This window comes from Pteropus medius, unplaced genomic scaffold, assembly GCF_902729225.1.
Source record: "Pteropus medius unplaced genomic scaffold, Ma_sr-lr_union100, whole genome shotgun sequence".
NCBI lineage: Eukaryota > Metazoa > Chordata > Mammalia > Chiroptera > Pteropodidae > Pteropus > Pteropus medius.
The window spans coordinates 28032320-28051699 of record NW_024354875.1 but is presented as its reverse complement, the minus strand read 5'-3'; the positions used below and the strand labels follow the sequence as shown (position 1 = coordinate 28051699).

The 19380-nt window shown below is 33.4% G+C and overlaps 1 protein-coding gene across 1 annotated transcript in view; it reads left to right on the top strand.

Annotated features, from left to right (window-relative positions):
• SCN9A (sodium voltage-gated channel alpha subunit 9) overlaps positions 1–19033 on the top strand; it is a 124691-nt gene extending 105658 nt beyond the window's left edge. Inside the window, exons 20-27 of the mRNA XM_039855322.1 lie at positions 140–313; positions 4192–4314; positions 8004–8285; positions 8966–9019; positions 9864–10001; positions 11978–12082; positions 12696–12966; positions 16491–19033. Of these exons, the coding sequence (XP_039711256.1) occupies positions 140–313; positions 4192–4314; positions 8004–8285; positions 8966–9019; positions 9864–10001; positions 11978–12082; positions 12696–12966; positions 16491–17683 (2340 nt within the window). The 3' untranslated portion in view covers positions 17684–19033. The remainder of the gene's footprint in view (positions 1–139; positions 314–4191; positions 4315–8003; positions 8286–8965; positions 9020–9863; positions 10002–11977; positions 12083–12695; positions 12967–16490) is intronic.
• The last annotated feature ends 347 nt before the right edge of the window (positions 19034–19380 follow it).

Sequence of the window (19380 nt, the reverse complement as noted above, 5' to 3'; positions counted from 1 at the left end):
TGTAAACCAGAAGAAGTCAGCTGTTTCATAATAGCATTCTATTTCAGTAGTTTTCTATCAGAATTTTATTTCCTGTTTTTGTTATAAATCATAACCTTTAAGTTGTACATAAATTGAAATTGGAATGTTATTTCCACAGGCTTTTGAAGATATAGATATTGAAAAGAAAAAGACCATTAAGATTATCCTGGAGTATGCTGACAAGATATTCACTTACATCTTCATCCTGGAAATGCTTCTAAAATGGGTAGCATATGGTTATAAAACGTATTTCACCAATGCCTGGTGTTGGCTGGATTTCTTAATTGTTGATGTATGTACTTTGAGTAAATTTTAAAAAAGGATTTATTCTTATAAATAAGTGTTCTGAAAAACCTTCACTAATGTTATATATTAGCACACTTTAATTTTGGTTAGCTTTTTGTACTTTCAGGCAATAGTAAACCTTTATATTTTTAGAAATTTCAATACAGCCAGTAGAAATATATCTGTGAGGATTATTGAAAGAGAAATATCTCAAGAAATGTAAATTCTGTACCATTCTGACATATATAATTTACTCCTGTGTGTTTTCTGAAATCAGAAAATGTAATTTTTAAATATATATTATTTGATTTGAATATCATTCACATTGGAAATATGAATGAAATGAAAAACTAGAAGGTGGATGTTAGCTGAAAGTTATGAAAAATGGTAGTGTTAAAGCTAAATAACCCTCTGTTAAGGAGAAGGGAAGGCATGGAATTTCAAAATATTTATCTCAGGCACAATGATAGAGAAAATTAAAATGTGTCACAGCTCTTGTCTCCATCTCAAATATCCCACTTACGTTCATCTCTAGAGTGGCAGTGGAGCAGAAAAATTGGTATTAATAATTTCAAATAATAAATTCAGAGAACTGTTGAATACTTGGATGATGGAAAATGCATAAAAATACTTCAGTTTATGTATTATTTTTAACTAAGCAAAAATATTTTTTAGGCATGTTGTTGAAATAGTCAGGACAGAGATCCTAAAACAGCTTGTGAGATCAAGAAATCTCAAATAGAAATTAATAGTACAATACCCATTATTATCAATTCATTTTTACTTAGTGTACTCTAATTCTTTTATTTTATATTTCAATGGTATAATCTAATAGTATATAATAATACAATTATCATATGTAATATTTTATGTTATTTTAAAAGGCTTTCTTAATTTAATTCATGACCTCAATCTCCTAAACTTATTTTTCTCAGAACGAATTATGTTCTTCAATCTTTTACTAATTCTCCTAAATTTTCCGAAATCTAGCCTTTGTGGTAAAGGAAGAAGCATCCTATAATCAGTCATAGTGTTTAGAGATTTGTTTTCCATGTGATGTCTGGAATTCGAGGGCAAATGCAAATTTTTATAGTACCAATAACTTCTCTAACATTTAACAAAGAATTTATATTACCAGACTTTTCAGAAAAGAGAAATTAATATAGAACCATTTATAGACATCAAAATTACAGATAAACATGACTATATACAGCGAAATCTGACTCAAAATTAAGCCAAAACTAATCATACCTACACAAAATTCAATTTCTCAACTGTTACTAAAGCTCAGTAAACTCCTTTTTAACAGTTCAATACATAAAACATTAAAAGCAATAACGATTTCTATATAGATGATGTGCGAAAAAATTTTTTCTACAGTATAGGTATTCATTACACTTTTACGTTCTCTTGGGCTTCCTGTATGAGAAATCTAATTTTCAATACCTTACATTAATGATTTCATGTTGTTTGATTGTTTTTTGATTCACCTTTATATATATGTTGCCTAGAAAAATAAATGATATGATAGATGCTTTTGTAGTATAATAGTATTAAAGAAAGGCTAACCAAAATAAGAAGAAATAATACAAGATATGTGTTATTTTTTTCTCCTAACTTTTAAATATGATTATTTCAAAAGTTATTGTAAAATATTTAAGATATTCAAAAACCTTTTAATTATTATTACAAACATGTTTATTTTTATCACTCAGCTTAGGAAATAAAAGTTTATAAGCAGAATTAAATTTATTTTAAATTAAGAAAAATAAGCAGTTGTTTAATAACAAATTAGTTTGTTTTGTATTTGAAAATATGAAATGGTGAGTCTCAATATTTAGGGGAATGTAATATGCAGAACTCAGGGAGGTATACAGCTTCAATTTGAAATATTAATTTGTATTTTGAAAAAAGGTAAGTAAATATTTATATATGTGAATATATAAATATATATCACATATAATGTTTTTATAATGTAACATGGAGAGCAAAGTATCACACAATATTCTTGCTGGAAGAGATGCAAACCTAGGGATGTAGATTTGGGGGAGGAGCTGAGATTTTTTTTTTGTTTAATTTCTCAAAACTTGAGCAGCATATCTAGAGCAGTTGTTTTCAAAGTGTGATTCCTAAGCCAACATCATTGGCACCTGTAGGTGGGAACTTGTTAGAGATGCAGTTCTTAGGACCCACCCACGATCTACCGAATCAGAAACTCTGGTGTTGGGACCCAGCAAAATGTTGTAACAAGCCCTTCCAAATGGTTCTGGTTTTAGAACCACTGATCTAATTTGATATTTGGAGCACTTGTTTAATGTCTGCAGGCTTTTTGATTTTTTGAAACTTAAATAATGATTGCTCATTATTCATCAATATGGGCATATATTGTGTATATGCATATGTTTACATAGATAAATAAATAGATGTATATGCATTATAAATATTGTCAGTTACAAACTATACTTAAGTTTTCTTAGTACTATACATCTATTATATTCAATATCATACCACCTGACAGTGGTTTGGAGATTGGGTCTACCATTTTTAGGAGCTATTTAAATTATAATAGACATTTTAAAACATTACCTTTTTCTGCTTGAAAAGGAATACTTGTAACTCAGTAAAAAAGTATACTTATTTTTTTAAGCTCACTTAAGTGGAAAATAATGCACCTGAATGACTGGGTGAATTTAAGAATGATAAGAGAGACAATTAGTTCTGCTGGATATATAGCACGAGGACTTAAAAAAGAACAATGTTACATTTGGCGAGACGTTTGAAAGTAACTACATGAGAACAAAAACACTTCAACACATCCTGATCCATAAATCCATTTACCTGTCTCTGATAGTAGCAGCAGTAAACTTGTGAGCAATGAATTTTTTTACTCTGTCAACACTTGTTAAACAAAAGTTGACTCCTGGGTATTCTTATTCTTCCCTGAAAAACTTGAATATGTTAGTCTTTACTTAATTTGTAATAAGCTGCATTATAAACATTGTTCTTGTACACTGTCTCCTACACATAGTGTAAAACAGATGAATACTTTTTAATGGAACTTTTTCAGAGACTAAATGCATTTACAGATCCAGATCTAAGGACGTTGAGAAGCTCATTGCTCTATTACCAAAATGTGCATTAGTTTTAATTCTGTCCATGTTTTTTCTTCTGAGATAATTTTTGACAAGAACACAAATTTCTTTTGGATACTTGCTGCAGTAATTTTGGCAGGTCTGTCTCACATGATGAAGTTGTGTATCTCTGTGTTGATTGTGAAGCCAGTGAGATCACCTACTCATGCATTCACCAATACAGTTAAGATTTTCTCCCACTAATTATTACTAAGCAGATGTTTTTTGCCTGTTATGAGAAATTATAAGGCACAATAATCTTATGGGGAATTAGCCCCATCTCAAAATCATGAGTCTTCAAATTGATTTTGAATAAGTTTTATTTATACTAAGACTTACATTTGGTTGAGTTAATGTCACATTCTTATGACTTGGCTTCAGAATCCCACATTTTGTTTGCCCTGGGTTTTATTTCAATCGAAATTTTGATGGTCGCTCTACTTAAATGCTCAGAATTAATAAGCAAGTACATAATCATTAACCACCAAAGTGTGAAAAGCACATGTCATTTGTATTCAGATATAAGAAATAACGTACTTTCCTTCTATTATTTATTTTGGTTAGCCTTCCTTCAAATCTATGTCCTTATAAAAGCATCCATATTACCCATTTGTTAGGCAATGACTAGATAACTTGATGTTTAAAATCATATTGTTCTTGTCAAGCTGCTCTTAATGATCTTTGAAATTGACTTTTCTTCCTTATGCTTTATTATTTCATTGACATGATTAATGAAAGCTTTAAATTTTTGTAGGTTTCTTTGGTTACTTTAGTTGCAAACACTCTGGGCTACTCGGACCTTGGCCCCATCAGATCCCTCCGGACACTTAGGGCTTTGAGACCTCTAAGAGCTTTATCCAGATTTGAAGGAATGAGGGTAAGAAACTACTAAACTTCCTAGTATAGTATTTTTGTTTTTTAAATGGATTATAAAATATTAAAATAATGGGTACATAGACATTATGAACTGTTTCTACAAATGTACATACACATACATATATATGAACTGTTTATGTATATGTGCGTATACATGTGCATATACACATAGTATTTCAGTGCATATTGTTTAACAGAGTAAGTCGAATACTGTAGTAATGCCTCCTTTATATAATATCGTTAGGCACCGATCCAAATAAATGACTTTTCCCCATGCTAGGAAATTCAAGTGAAGGGGACACTATTAGTCCTGGCAACATTTCTCATATGCAAGTCGTCAAGGACTTGCCTGTACTGGGTGTTCAAATAATACTTTTTAAGGAACTACCTTGGGAAAAGGGCATAAGAAAAGAAAAGGAAGTGGAGTAACATCAACCATTGCTTTTAATTTCATCCTTAAAATAAATGTTTCAATGAAAGTGGAATTATCTCCAAATTACATCTGAGAAAACTAAAGCTCTGAGAGTTTGCATAATTCGCACTAGGCTGCATACAGCTTGGAAAGAGATTCATTTTGCAAAGAAAACAAGGTGAGATAAATGATGACTACCAGCAACCTACCTTTAAGGGCTATATTAAACCAGAAAATTCTTGATAAAGAGGATGATGGCCATATTTTCTCTAATTAGCTCATATCCTTATCTGTTGCTGCTCTCCTCACATTTCTTCTTTTCCAAAAGAGCCTCTGTTGTGCTCTTGGCCAGGAATGCTTCTCTCTGCCTTGTCGCAACCCTCACTCCTCAGCACAGCAGATAAACACCTACCCAGCTTTTAAGCCTCAATTTAAATTTGCCTTTTCTGTCCACTGACACACATAATTGGGTGTCCTTTTTCTACATTCAGACACATAAAACCTTCATTATATTGTATTTTGCTTATTTATTTATCCGACTTTCTCTCTACCTGTCTCTGAACAATTTAACATGCAGATTAGTTTAACTCACTGCTTCTCCATGTGTGGACTACTGACTAGCTATCAGCATCATCTGAGAACTTATTAGAAATGCAAATTCCCAGGCCTCACTCCAGGCGTACTGAATCATAAACTCTGAGATGAGTCTCAGAAATCTGAAGTCTCAGGTGAATATTAGAGACCTTTTAGTCTAGATTTTCATTAATATACCTACTAACCTAATTATGACTGCCACATCTAGTGCTTAATGAATCCAGTGTACAGTGGCTCCATGTAAATGAGGGAGCATGATTATACAAAAAGAATATGTAAAATTTAAATTACATTTTATACAGAAAGATGTTATTGGAATTCATTGACATTGCCTTCATTTTTTTGAGCATTAGTAGAATGTTACAATCTATCTAGAATTTAAGACTGATTCCTGGACTCAAGTAGATATTATACACCATTTTCATGAACAAATAATATACTTGCACCTACAAAATTATTTCCCTCAGTGATTAAGCTAGCCTGTTATTTTATCATTTGCTTTTTGTTCTTTATTTATGATACCGGTGAACTGAATGCAGAAGAATGTTTTACTATATTTGGAGAGGCAAACATGTCTATTTAGTTACACTTATTAACCATGCAAAATGGAGATGTTTCTTCACACTGCATGTCATTTTGAAAAATAAGTGAAATAATGATTTGAGGCATTTCATAGTTAGCTTCCTTGTAGTCTTGAAGCTCTTGAGTTTATTGACTTTTCCGTCAGTGGCTTCTCCTCAGAGCAGTATGTACCTATCTCCCTCAGACCCATCATTGCTCACGTTCTTTCAGCAAACATTTTAAACACTAACATGTGTCAGCTGTTGTGCTGTAAAAAGACTGCAGTGGTGAATAGACCCTAATCCCCTAAGACTGCAGAGGGACAATGGTCATGAAGAGACAGACAGGGGAACAGTAGTTATTCTATGACCTGCTATAAAACAGTAATCATACAATGCTATAGGAACATAGAGGTGGGAATGGCTGCCTGGGGAAGTCTGGGAAGGCTTTAAAACGAGATGATTATGGAAGCCATGACTAAAGAGTGGAACCCAAATCACAGGCAAGTAGGCATTCCAAGGCAGAGATGCCTGGTGCGCAGAAGCACAGATGGTGGAGAAATGCAGAACTGAGTGTGCAAGGCACATTTGAGCAATGACTGGAAGGATCAGTGAGCCTCGGTGGTAAGTGCAGTATGCAGGTTAGCAGGAAATGGGGTAAAAAAGTAGGCTTGAATAAGAGTCAGCCACTTTGAACTTTATTCTCTAATCCTGTTCTTCCTAGCCCTTTTAATGTCATATATACTATAAGAATCTCATAAACATATGAATTATCTCTCCATAAAGAAAGCATAACCATAATGTTTTTTTAATATAATTTTATGCCTGCATGAAATCTCTACAGGTACATCGATCCCAGGGATAATAACTATTGTTCTGGATGAAGGATCCACAAACCAAGCCCATAGGCTGGTTGCATGTTTTATAAAGGAAGTTTTATTGGATTTCAGCCATGGACATTTATGTGTGCTCTGTTGCTACAGTGGCAGAATTCAACAGTTGTAACAGATCATATAATTCTCAAAGCCTAAAAGTACTTAAACTGTTTGCCACCCCTTGCTCTAGAAAATCTCAAAGGGAGTCTGAAATCCTTAATGTTTCACCATTTGGAAATGTCTTAAGTGCCTGCTTGATATATTACAAAAAAATATAGGAGCACAATGCTCTTATTTAACAAATTAGTCTTTTAACACACTTGTACTCAAACTGGGACTAGAGCTGAAGTGTTAGAAGACAGGTAGATTTTGAAGGATGGGGCAGTTAAGAAAATCTGGAGAATGGTGAATGCTACAATAGTCACCATGCAGGATAGTTGAAGTGGCAAGTGGCACTGGTGATCGGTAGCAATGGAAATGCTGAAAAGCAGAAATAAATGAAGTTTTAAAGATAAACCATACTTCATTTTTGTTTTAACTGAGACCAGCATGATCTATATTTAGCCAAGGACATATATAAATTATTTTTAGAGTTAGAATAATAAATTTGAAAAGATAGTTCTCATTTTACAGATGTGAAAACAGAGTTTCCAAAATCTTAACTGAATTCACATATCACACAACTGGCAGAATCACTTAAATCAAAGGGGTTTATTAAAAGATTCTTAATCTTAACTCCAGTTTATATGCACCAATAGTTTCTCTATATGGGAGAGTTTTTGCACTGGTATTCTAGGACTACGAACCTTTAAATGTACATTTTATTTATTTTTTATCATTTATATTTATGATTTTTTTTCTTTTCTAGAGTATGCAGATTTTACGACTTCATCTTACATATATCAGGTTTTGGTTTATTATTTTTATTTATTTTTCGCTTATTTAAGCTGTCATAGCATCTTAATTATTTCATTTTGTATTGTTGCTAATAGTTTCACTGTGTGTTCATCATATATTTTTGTTAACTCCTTGATCACAAGGCTCTTGTCTCATTTCATCTTGCTTGGCTTACTGCTGAACATATAGTAAGCATTCAATTAATACATGTTGGCTGGTCGATATGATTGATTCAGTGTCTTTATTTAAGGACAGCTTTCCTAATTTCTTTAATAATGCACAGTGTTTCATTAATGTAACTCATTTAACATTTTATGAATCCTAATCATTCTTTTCTTTCTTTGAATACTAGGTGGTCGTGAATGCACTCATAGGTGCAATTCCTTCCATCATGAATGTGCTACTTGTGTGTCTTATATTCTGGCTAATATTTAGCATCATGGGAGTAAATTTGTTTGCCGGCAAGTTCTATGAGTGCGTTAACACCACAGATGGGTCACGATTTTCTACAACTCAAGTTCACAATCGTTCTGAGTGTTTTGCACTGATGAATGTTAGTCGGGAAGTGCGATGGAAAAACCTGAAGGTGAACTTTGATAATGTTGGACTTGGTTACCTGTCTTTGCTTCAAGTTGTAAGTGACCCCTTTCATGAATGCTTGATATTTTTGTGGATACTGCATGAAGGATAGAAGTCATTATTTTAAATAATCTATTAACTAGAAACTTAAAGTACTTTTTGTCTTTAAAAAAACACTTGGTGTTTCTTAGATTATATGCCTATAAAAATGAGCTTAAAAAGCATAGTTTCTATTGCATTCAAGAGTTATTTATACATAGCTGGCTTTGGGGGGTTATTTGGCCCCTCACCATTGCATTGTCTGAATTTTGCTCCAAAAATAAATAGCTTGTTGTGGAGGTTTCTTTTTTTTTTTGGATTGCCAGTTTTACACTACATGGGAATGAGAGAGACTTCCCACAGAGAATTGTTAAGAATTGGAGAAAATTCCGCTTCCTGCCTTTTTCATAAAATTCTCCTCTACCTCTGGAAAAATAAAAACTCATGCACATAATTCTCAAGAATTGTAACAACCTGGAAATAACTAGATAGGACTAAGATTTAAAATGTGAATTGAGAATGTGTCCTTTTGCTCTTGGCATAGCACCTTTATATTAAATTGATTTTTAATATATAGTAAAACAGTGATTTGATATTACCTACTAAATGTTATAACATTAAATGGACTAAATTAATGTATTGCTGCTTTAAGAGTATGAGCTTCACATTCAGATTCTGTAAATGTTATATTTACAGGCAACATTTAAGGGATGGATGGATATTATGTATGCAGCTGTTGATTCTGTTAATGTAAGTATTGGTCAACATATAACTAAACTCCTTAGTTTATTTCAGCTATTTTCAAAAATTTGTTCCAAGGAGCCCTTAGTGTGTACACACAAACTAAAGAACTTCTACCTAATAATAGCTTAATGATTATGCGCGCAGCATTTGGAGACAGACCTTGACTCAAATTCTGGCTACCAAATCATACAAGCTGTGCAACCGACTTTGAGCAAATTAACTCTCTGAGCCTATTTATCGACTGTAGAAAGAAAATAATTCAATGCCTACCTTATGGGATTGTTTTGAGGATCCAATAAGAAAATTCAAGTAGGGCACTTAGCACAGCCTAGCAGTAATAAGTGCTCAGTAAATATGTCTATCAAAATAAATATGAAATAGCATATATTATTCTATAGTTTAAAGTGCTATGGAAATGTTTATGTGAAATAAGTTCCATGCTAAGAAAATTAAATCCAGTGAAGACATTTCTGTAACCAAATGAAAAAAGGAATCAGCAAAATTTCTATAAATATGGTGTCATCTCTTTGACAGTCTTTTCTGGAAATAAAAAAGCATACTTTAGGGCATTTCGTTACTAAATTGTCCTACTAATCTGAGAACAAGTACTATATATGGGTAAACCCTTTGTAGTCATTTGAAGATTATGTTCATATACATAGTAAATGTAATAAATATTTAATATTGAAAAAAATTTTAAGTGATTATGTTGAGCCACAACAATATCATGGCTTCTGAAAAAGCCTAGTTTACCTAAAATAGCACAGTTTGAATTACCTTGTCAAACCATTGAAAAAGAAAATGATGAATATTATTGTTAACATACTGCTAACTTTTGTTAATTTTATAGGTAGACAAGCAACCTATATATGAATACAGCCTCTATATGTATATTTATTTTGTCATCTTTATCATCTTTGGGTCATTCTTCACTTTGAACTTGTTCATTGGTGTCATCATAGATAATTTTAACCAACAGAAAAAAAAGATAAGTATTTTAAGTTTCTTTCATTGCACTGAGAAATAGGAACAATTATTTTCCCAAAAATATAATGTGAAATTTAATTTTATATCAATTAATAATTATCTTCATTAGAATTCCATTTATTTTTTCAAGTACTTGGCCAGTATACAATTACAGATATGGTTAATTTCATTTATCTCTACACAGAAAATAATATCTTAAGTCACAACTATTTTTAAGCAATGTGGCAACTATTCAGATTTTTTTAGTGATCCCTGTAGAGGACTGAGTAATTAAGAAAAATGAATACACTAATTATTTATTCAAAATACAGTCATAAGTAGTTTCTTCATTTTGCTCTGAGCCACTGTTCTATGTGGTATGTTTTGGGCTGGTGTTTCGGGGGAGAACAACATAAGATATGGTTCCTGAGCTCAGGGAGCTTATATTATAGCAGAAGGAGTGATACTTGTAATTGAAATGAAGATTTGTTGAATGTTACAAGTGAGGCTCTCCCCTGAGATTTCTGTTTCAGCTATTGGAGGGTTTTGTAATCTCCTCTTAGTTTCACCCCACCCTCCATTATGTTGGAGTATTATCTATCAAGAGAAGACAAAATCTGTCCTTTTATTTTTACCTGTAGTTCAGAATGCTCTCCCCAGTGTTTTCCTAGCTTCTTCTGGTAAGTTCTTGACATGCTAAGATATTCAGCGCCCCCATCAGTGAGCAAGAAAGGGTCTGGGCTTTTCTTGACATTGATATGGAGACTCTCTCTCATGCCTACTATCTATAGATCAGATGGATACCAAAATTACAAAGAGACTGCATACCAATTAGAAGAAAGGTTAATGAAAACACTCAAGACAGAAAGGGGAATCTGGTTATCATTGGTATTTGATCATTTTTTTTCTAAATTCAATATAACATGAGCTGAATATTACCTAATCCAGGAAAACTAAAGGAAAACCATAACCAGATCGTCTTAACTCCAGGACCCTACAAGTTAAGTAAGGAATTCAGAACTATAAATTCTCCTGAATTTATTTCTAATTACATGAATTATACTAATTTGTGCCATAACAACAACAAAAAATGATATTATAGATCAATGTAGAGTATGCATGAATCTGTAAAAATTACAAATGATTTTAAGAAATTAACAGACCCTAAAAGAAAAGACAAAGCTTCTGGACCCCCTTTGTGAGATTTAGGCTTACACAGTATGGAAAGAATCAAAAACTTTATATAGATGTTATTTTTTTGTTGTTTTATTTTGTTGTTGAATCTTAAAGGTTGTATATTCAATTAGAAAGCCCTTCAGGTCAGGGATCCTGGACTATTAGTAGTTTCCTCAGTACCTAGAATTCTATTATGCATAAGGTTGATATCCCAAAAATTGTTTATCTTGAAATACTTTATTTGGAATTAAAAAGATAGCTAAAGAGTTTCTTGAAATACACACACACATGTGTATGTGTGTGTTACATATTTATTATATTTTTTCTCTGCTAAAGAACATGGCATTTTAAAATGAACACAAATGAATATAAATCTAATACTATTTTTGCTACTCTATTTGGCCCCAGCTCTTCATAAGAATCCTAAATATTAGCCAAATCATCAAAAAAAATTCATTTCTTTTATTTCTTACAACCCTTCTTCATATATTCATTATTTAGCAATGAAATGTTTGGTAACACAAGTAGCAGATGAAATAAGATATCAGCACATAGTTTAACATAATACAGATTATCTCTCCAAAAGAAAATTGAGCCAATTATAATTATATATAATAACATATATTTTATATATGCACATTACATTATATATGGAGAGTCATGTGCTTACACATAAGTAATCCTTTAAAACAAGTTTTATTTATAGCTACATTGCATATAAAAAATACATTTCATTTCTATATTGATATATTTTCAACCTGTCTTAATAATCTGAGAGAAGATCTAGGAAATGATTCTGGTTTTAACTAGATTTTTTTTTACCTTGGAGGTCAAGACATCTTTATGACAGAAGAACAGAAGAAATACTATAATGCAATGAAAAAGCTGGGATCTAAGAAACCACAAAAGCCAATACCTCGACCAGGGGTAAAAAAATATGTGTGTGTGTGTATCGTTAGCAAGTTAATTTTAAAATATTTTTAATTCACCTTTAATGTACAACCATTTCTTAAACATGAATATTTTGAACAAAATTTTGAACAATTTTTGAACAAAATTGCTAATATTTTAAAAGTCTTTATAAAACAATATATGTATTCAGAACTATTGGTTTTCAATATTCATTTTTTAATTTTTCTATAAAAATTAAAAATAATTATATATGCTTTTATTTTTATATTAACTACACAACTTACTACTTCAATGGCCTATAGAGAATCAAAATAAATGTACTTTTGATTGACTATAGCATACTAGAGTGGATAAACTTAAAAGCAAATATTATTATACAAGGCTAACTAAATCCTGGTCTGATATGCTGAAAGTCAACAACAACAACAGCAACAAAAGTTTCATTTACTCTGACTTTGATTTAATCCATTAATAACATTTCTTGTAGAAAGCACAAATCCTATGATCAGGGATAATTTATACAAGTTTTAAAGACATAACTTTGTAATTTTTTTTACTAATATAATGATTAGTGGACACTACTTAGAAAGTTTACTCTACTTTCCATATTACTTTTATTTCTTTGCAGAACAAATTCCAAGGATGTATATTTGACCTAGTAACAAACCAAGCTTTTGATATCACCATTATGGTTCTTATCTGCCTCAACATGGTAACCATGATGGTAGAAAAAGAAGGACAAAGTGCATACATGACTAATGTCTTATATTGGATAAATGTGGTTTTCATTATCCTTTTCACTGGAGAATGTGTGCTGAAACTGATCTCCCTCAGACACTACTACTTCACTGTAGGATGGAACATTTTTGATTTTGTGGTTGTGATTCTCTCCATTGTAGGTAAGACCATTTATTAATCATATTTTAGTTTCGAATCAAACCAAACTCCACACATGCTCAGAGAAGTTTCTGAATTCTTGAATGTAAATTTACTTTTGAGTGAGCTAGTAAAATGAAAGAATGAAGGAAGCTTAAAAACAAAACTTTACAAAACAGAAAACCACCATGTCAGAATTCCTGGGTTCATGCTCCAGGCTCCAAAGTCACAAGTTTCCTATTTATTGGAAGCACATAATACCCTTTGTTACAGTACCAGATTTCCAAGATTACCCTTCACAACAGTAGCAACTGTATCTATATGTAGGTGTGTCTTAGAAGACCAATGCAAAATCTGAAGTCACTTCTACTTTTAGCCCATATGAAAACTGCCATTTGATTAATGATAATAGTAATAGCCATAATATTAGTGATTCTTGTGAAAGTCTTCATTTCTTATGGCTTCATACTTGGCAAGTCTATAAAATGCAATCATTTCTTGGAAATTGGAACCAAAATGGCATAGAGGATAGAGGCTCTAGTTGATCCCTCTAGTGACCAAAACAAAGTTGTGATGGAAACAACGAGCAGCAGCAAGGAAAAAATCACCTGGGATCTAGATGAAAAAGCCACACAACTAGGGAGAAATCCAAGAAAGCACCTTGCAACGGCAGAAGGTAGGACGGGGCAGGGATGCGGACTGCCCGATCCTGAGCAGCTAAGTGAGACGGAGGCTGCAGCAGTTGCAGAGGCAGACATCTCTTAAAGGGGCCACGTCCATGAGCAGATTTTTGCAGTGACAGACCTGCTTGCTCTGAGGACCAGTGCCGATTCAGCTGTGGGCAAGGGGCACCAGGGACTTACAGGGAGGCATTGTCAGAGTGAGGGTCAAGATGAGACTCACTCGGTACAGAAGCACCAGTTGTTCCCTGTTGAGTCCTCTCCACTCCCAGTGTGTGGACACAGAGCTGCCATAGCCATGAAGTCATCAAACTGGATAACAGATGTCGCTCTGCCCAGAGGAGTCCCTGAAACCCTGCCTCCCCCAAATCGGGCCCCACCCAAGCCACATCAAGGTGTATCCTCAGCAAGTCAGGTGCTCCTTGCTGAGACTCAGAATGGTGGAGGCAGCTGGCCTCAGTTTCTGGTGTGACCCTGTGAGGCAACTATAAGCATAGCATCTATGGATTGCTTACTGAATCTTGACAGGTGGCCCTGAAGGGGCAGATCCTTGAGCTAAATTTGGCCTGTAGCTGAGCCCCTCTCAGAACTGTGCCACTGGACACTTACTTCACAAATCCACACTAATAAGACCAGGAGACTTAGGAGCTTTGCTTAGTACAAACACAGAAAGGCAGCCAAAATGAGAGGACAAAGAAACAGAAACCATATGAGAGAACAGAACAGAGATCCAGATATAATAGAGTTAAGTAATCTAACAGATGCAGAGTTCAAAACACTGGTTATAAAGATGCTCAATGAACTTTTGGTTAAATTCAGTGAGAACTTCAACAAAGAGGTAAAAAAAAAACATAAAAATGGAAATGGAAATTATAAAAGAAATGAAGAACACATTATCTGAGATGAGAAGTATATTAAATGAAATAAACAAAGGAAGAAACAGAGTGAATAAAGAAAAGGATCAAATACCCTATCTAGAGGATGGGAAAGCCAACGACACTCAATCAGAATGGCAAGAGATGAGATGCCAAGACTATAAAAATAATTTAAGGAGCATATAGGACACTATTAAGGGTCCAAATATCCATCTGGTGAAACTGAAGAAAATCAAGAATTTGAACAGCTGTTTGAAAAAATTATAATGGAAAACTTTCCTAACTTGGTGAAGGAAATGAACATAAACACTCAGGAAGCTCAGAGAATTTCAAAAACCAGGGATCCAAAGAGGTCCACACCAAGACACATCAAAATTAAAATGCCAAAGGTTAAATACAAAGAAAGAATATTAAAAGTGGTGAGAGAAAAGCAGATAGTTACTTATAAGCGAAAACCCATGGCAGCTAATTTCTCAAAAGAAACTATGCAGGACAGAAGGGCTTGGCAAAAAATATTCAACAGGATGAAGATCCAGGATATACAATCAAGAATAATTTATCCAGCAAAGCTATCATTTAGAATTGAAGGATAGATAAATAGCTTCCCAGACAAAAATAAGCTAAAGGAATTAATCACCACCAAACCGGAATTACTGGAAATGTTGGAGGGACTTCTTTAAGAAGAAAAAACATGTATCAAAAAAAGGAATAAAGAATGGTAACAACTACATTTCTATCAGTAAGTACCTCAAATGGAAAAGAATTAAGTTCTCCAACTAAAAGAGTGGATGAATGGAAAGGAAAACAAGACCTCTATATGTTGCCTATAAGAGACTCACTTCAAATTAAAAGACACAGACTAAAAGGAAGGGGATGGAAAAACGTAATGCTTTGATGGACCTAGAAGGTATTTAAGTCAGACAGAGAAAGATAAATACTATATGATTTCACTTATATGCAGAATCTAAGGAATAAAAAGACTAAGCTATTCAAAAGCAGACTCGCAAGTATAGTGGACAATTTGGCGATGGACAGAGGGGAGGGGAGTTTGGGGGGCTGGAAGAATGGGATGAAGGGTTAAAGAAGTACAAATCAGTAGCTGATGGATGGTCACGGGGATAGGGAGCACAGCAGAGGAAATGCAGTTAGTATTAATATGATGGCTAGGTGGAGGGTCAGGGGAGTGAGGGAGCAATTGGGGGGATCTTTTTATGAACTATATAGATGTCTAACCAATGTACTGTATACTTGAAACTAATTTAAAAAAAAACTAAAGTTGTAGGGTTTTCCCTTTTTTGATTTAATTTTAGCTTTCAAATATGTAAAATATAAAGTTTAAAGGTTCAAATAATATTAAAATTATGCTTAGAAAAAAATGCAATCATTTCTTAACCAACGTGTCATATCTGTGAATCACAGTACGTGACTTTATCCTTCCTCCTCTTTCATTACCATAGCTCTTTTTTCATCTTTTTGTTTTTTCATTATCTGTACATGCCTTTCCCACTATTTTAGGATGGCATCTATTTTTAGAATTATAAATTTTAGACAAAAAGACATTGTGGAGATCATAAATTGGAAATAACATAAAAGTTTTCATTATGTGGTTATTTTGAACAGATATTATATGACTATAAGAAACAAAATATTAACAACAGTTATGGTTGGTGATATTTTAGGTGATTTATATTTCTTTTTTTAAAGTTTTACTGTATTGCTTGAATTTTCTACATGAGTAGGTATTATTCTTATCATTAAAAACTTCTTGTGGAGGTAAAAGACAATGTCCACAAACTTAGTAAAGGAGGGAAAATGTCAAAATGGTAAGTATAATCATTTTTCTTTGGGATTGCTCAATTCTTTGTTATAAAACGTCTTTCAATAAAATGTCCTGAGGTCATTAAAAGATGCAAGAGAAAACCATTTTGAGTTAGGATTTTCTGTATGATGGAAATTTAAATATTTTCTTTTTATTCCTTCATTCTTTGCCAGGTATGTTTCTGGCTGAGCTGATAGAAAAATACTTTGTGTCCCCTACCTTGTTCCGTGTGATCCGTCTTGCCAGGATTGGCCGAATCCTACGTCTAATTAAAGGGGCAAAGGGGATTCGCACGCTGCTCTTTGCCCTGATGATGTCCCTTCCCGCGTTGTTTAACATCGGCCTCCTATTGTTCTTGGTCATGTTCATCTACGCCATCTTTGGAATGTCCAATTTTGCCTATGTTAAAAAAGAAGCTGGAATTAATGACATGTTCAACTTTGAAACTTTTGGCAACAGCATGATCTGTCTGTTCCAGATTACCACCTCTGCTGGCTGGGATGGATTGCTAGCACCTATTCTCAATAGTGGACCTCCAGACTGTGATCCCAACAAAGTTCATCCAGGGAGTTCAGTTGAAGGAGATTGTGGTAGCCCATCTGTTGGGATTTTCTATTTTGTCAGTTACATCATCATATCATTTCTGGTTGTGGTGAACATGTACATTGCTGTCATCCTGGAGAACTTCAGTGTTGCCACTGAAGAAAGTACTGAACCTCTTAGTGAAGATGACTTCGAGATGTTCTATGAGGTTTGGGAGAAGTTTGATCCTGATGCCACCCAGTTTATAGAATATAGCAAACTCTCTGATTTTGCAGCTGCCCTGGACCCTCCTCTTCTCATAGCAAAACCAAACAAAGTCCAGCTCATCGCCATGGATCTGCCCATGGTCAGTGGGGACCGGATCCACTGCCTCGACATCTTATTTGCTTTTACAAAGCGTGTTTTGGGTGAAAGTGGAGAGATGGACTCTCTTCGTTCACAGATGGAAGAAAGGTTCATGTCAGCAAATCCTTCTAAAGTGTCCTATGAACCCATCACAACTACACTGAAACGAAAACAGGAGGATGTGTCTGCTATTATCATTCAGCGTGCTTACAGACGTTACCGCTTACGGCAAAATGTCAAAAATATATCAAGTATATACATAAAAGATGGAGAGAGAGATGATGATTTGCCCAATAAAGAAGATATGGTTTTTGGTAATGATAACGAGAACTCAAGTCCAGAAAAAACAGATGCAACTCCATCCACCAATTTTCCACCTTCATACGATAGTGTAACAAAACCAGACAAAGAGAAATATGAAGAAGACAAAACAGAAAAGGAAGACAAAGGAAAAGATGGCAAGGACAGCAAAAAATAGAGCTTCATATTTGATACACTGTTTACAGCCTGTGAAGGTGATATATTTGTGTTAATAAGACTTCAAAGAAGGTCTATGCCAAAACTTTTTATCAAAATATTCTCGAAGTCAGTGCACTCATTAGCTCTGATTCCCTAAGATAGGTGGGCAGCATTAGCAGATGGCTATTTTTGCACTGGTAAATGATTCTGTAAGAATTGTAAGAATAACTCAATAGGGCTATTGATTACAGCAAATAAAGGTAATTTAATTTGAATTGCTTTTAATAAATCATAAGACCATATAGAAAATGTTCACATCTGCCTTGTTGTTTTCACAGAATTGTAAACATTCATATTTCCCATGAAACTAAAATACAGATGCACACACACACACACACACACACACACACACACACATACACACACACCCCTACCCGTCATTCGGATATCTGCAAAAGTGTTTTGCCTTAGCTTTGTAATGAAATGCCCTGATAGAAGGAATGGACATTAGTAATGAATGTTTAGTTAAAACATCTTGATATTAGGGAGCAAGACCCTTTTATTATCCATGTACGGAAGTCATTCTATATTTTGAGGTGCTTAACTTTATTCTATATTGCATCAGAACCAATTTATATGTGCCTATAAAATGCTATGGGATTAAAAATGTGTAGGCTATTTATTTCAACAAATACTTTTCTTTCATCTTGACTCCTATAACAACATAAGGTTTACCTGTGCTTGATAGCCTGTCTTTTTTTATATCCTTCTTTGTTTATACATCAACCACAATACATGAAAAATTATTCTAAGTACATAGCACATTCTTGAGAAGAAAATGAAGATAATTGAGAAAAGAAGGAATGAAGAAAGCTTTATTTACTATTATTTATACAATCTAATACTGAACTGTGTTGACCCAACTTTCATCACATTTTTCTGCTTTTTCTTTCAGTATTGTGTAGTCATCCTTTAACATGAAACAAAATTGATCTTTCTCTTCAGTGAAGTGCTTCCTCATATGCAAGTAGCTATTTAAAAAAAAATACCGTTGTACTTGTCTGAGCACATCATGACTTGGGCACAGTATTTACTGCATCACCTGTATACCAACTTAAATGTGTATGGCATGCTTTCAATCATAATAGAAGGCAGCCTTTCAACTCAGAGTTGTCTTTAGTATGAATGAAAGCATTCAACTGGGATTCTTGCCAACCTGCTTTCTTGCACTTAATTTTCCTAATTTGTACATGTAATTCTTTTGGACCTCTACAATGAAGATGAGGAGGATGTCACTTTCTACTTAAAATGCTATGACTATGAGGTATATTATACATCAATCAATAAAGTAATCTGAGCTTATAATTTATCAAGTGCATATTCATTTTGCTTTAGCTGTTGTCCTACCAAGGATTATAAATCTAGTTTTTAAGAATTCTTTGTTAATGGTGTATTGAAAAGAAATGGCTATTGTGCATTTTTCATAAGTTTATTTCAGGAATATGAGATCTTTCTCTGATCAGTTATTCATGTGCAGTCAAAAATTGAGTTATATAAGGAGAAAGTAGTTTCCTTTAGATTTATAGGAGTTTTCAAAGCAAACATATAGAAAGTATTTCATTCATTGCTTTTTTAAATTAAAAAACATAAATGATAGTTCTATAATAAGTACTTAAATGTCTTTTTTGTTCTGGTTAGTTAAGAATAAAGGAGATT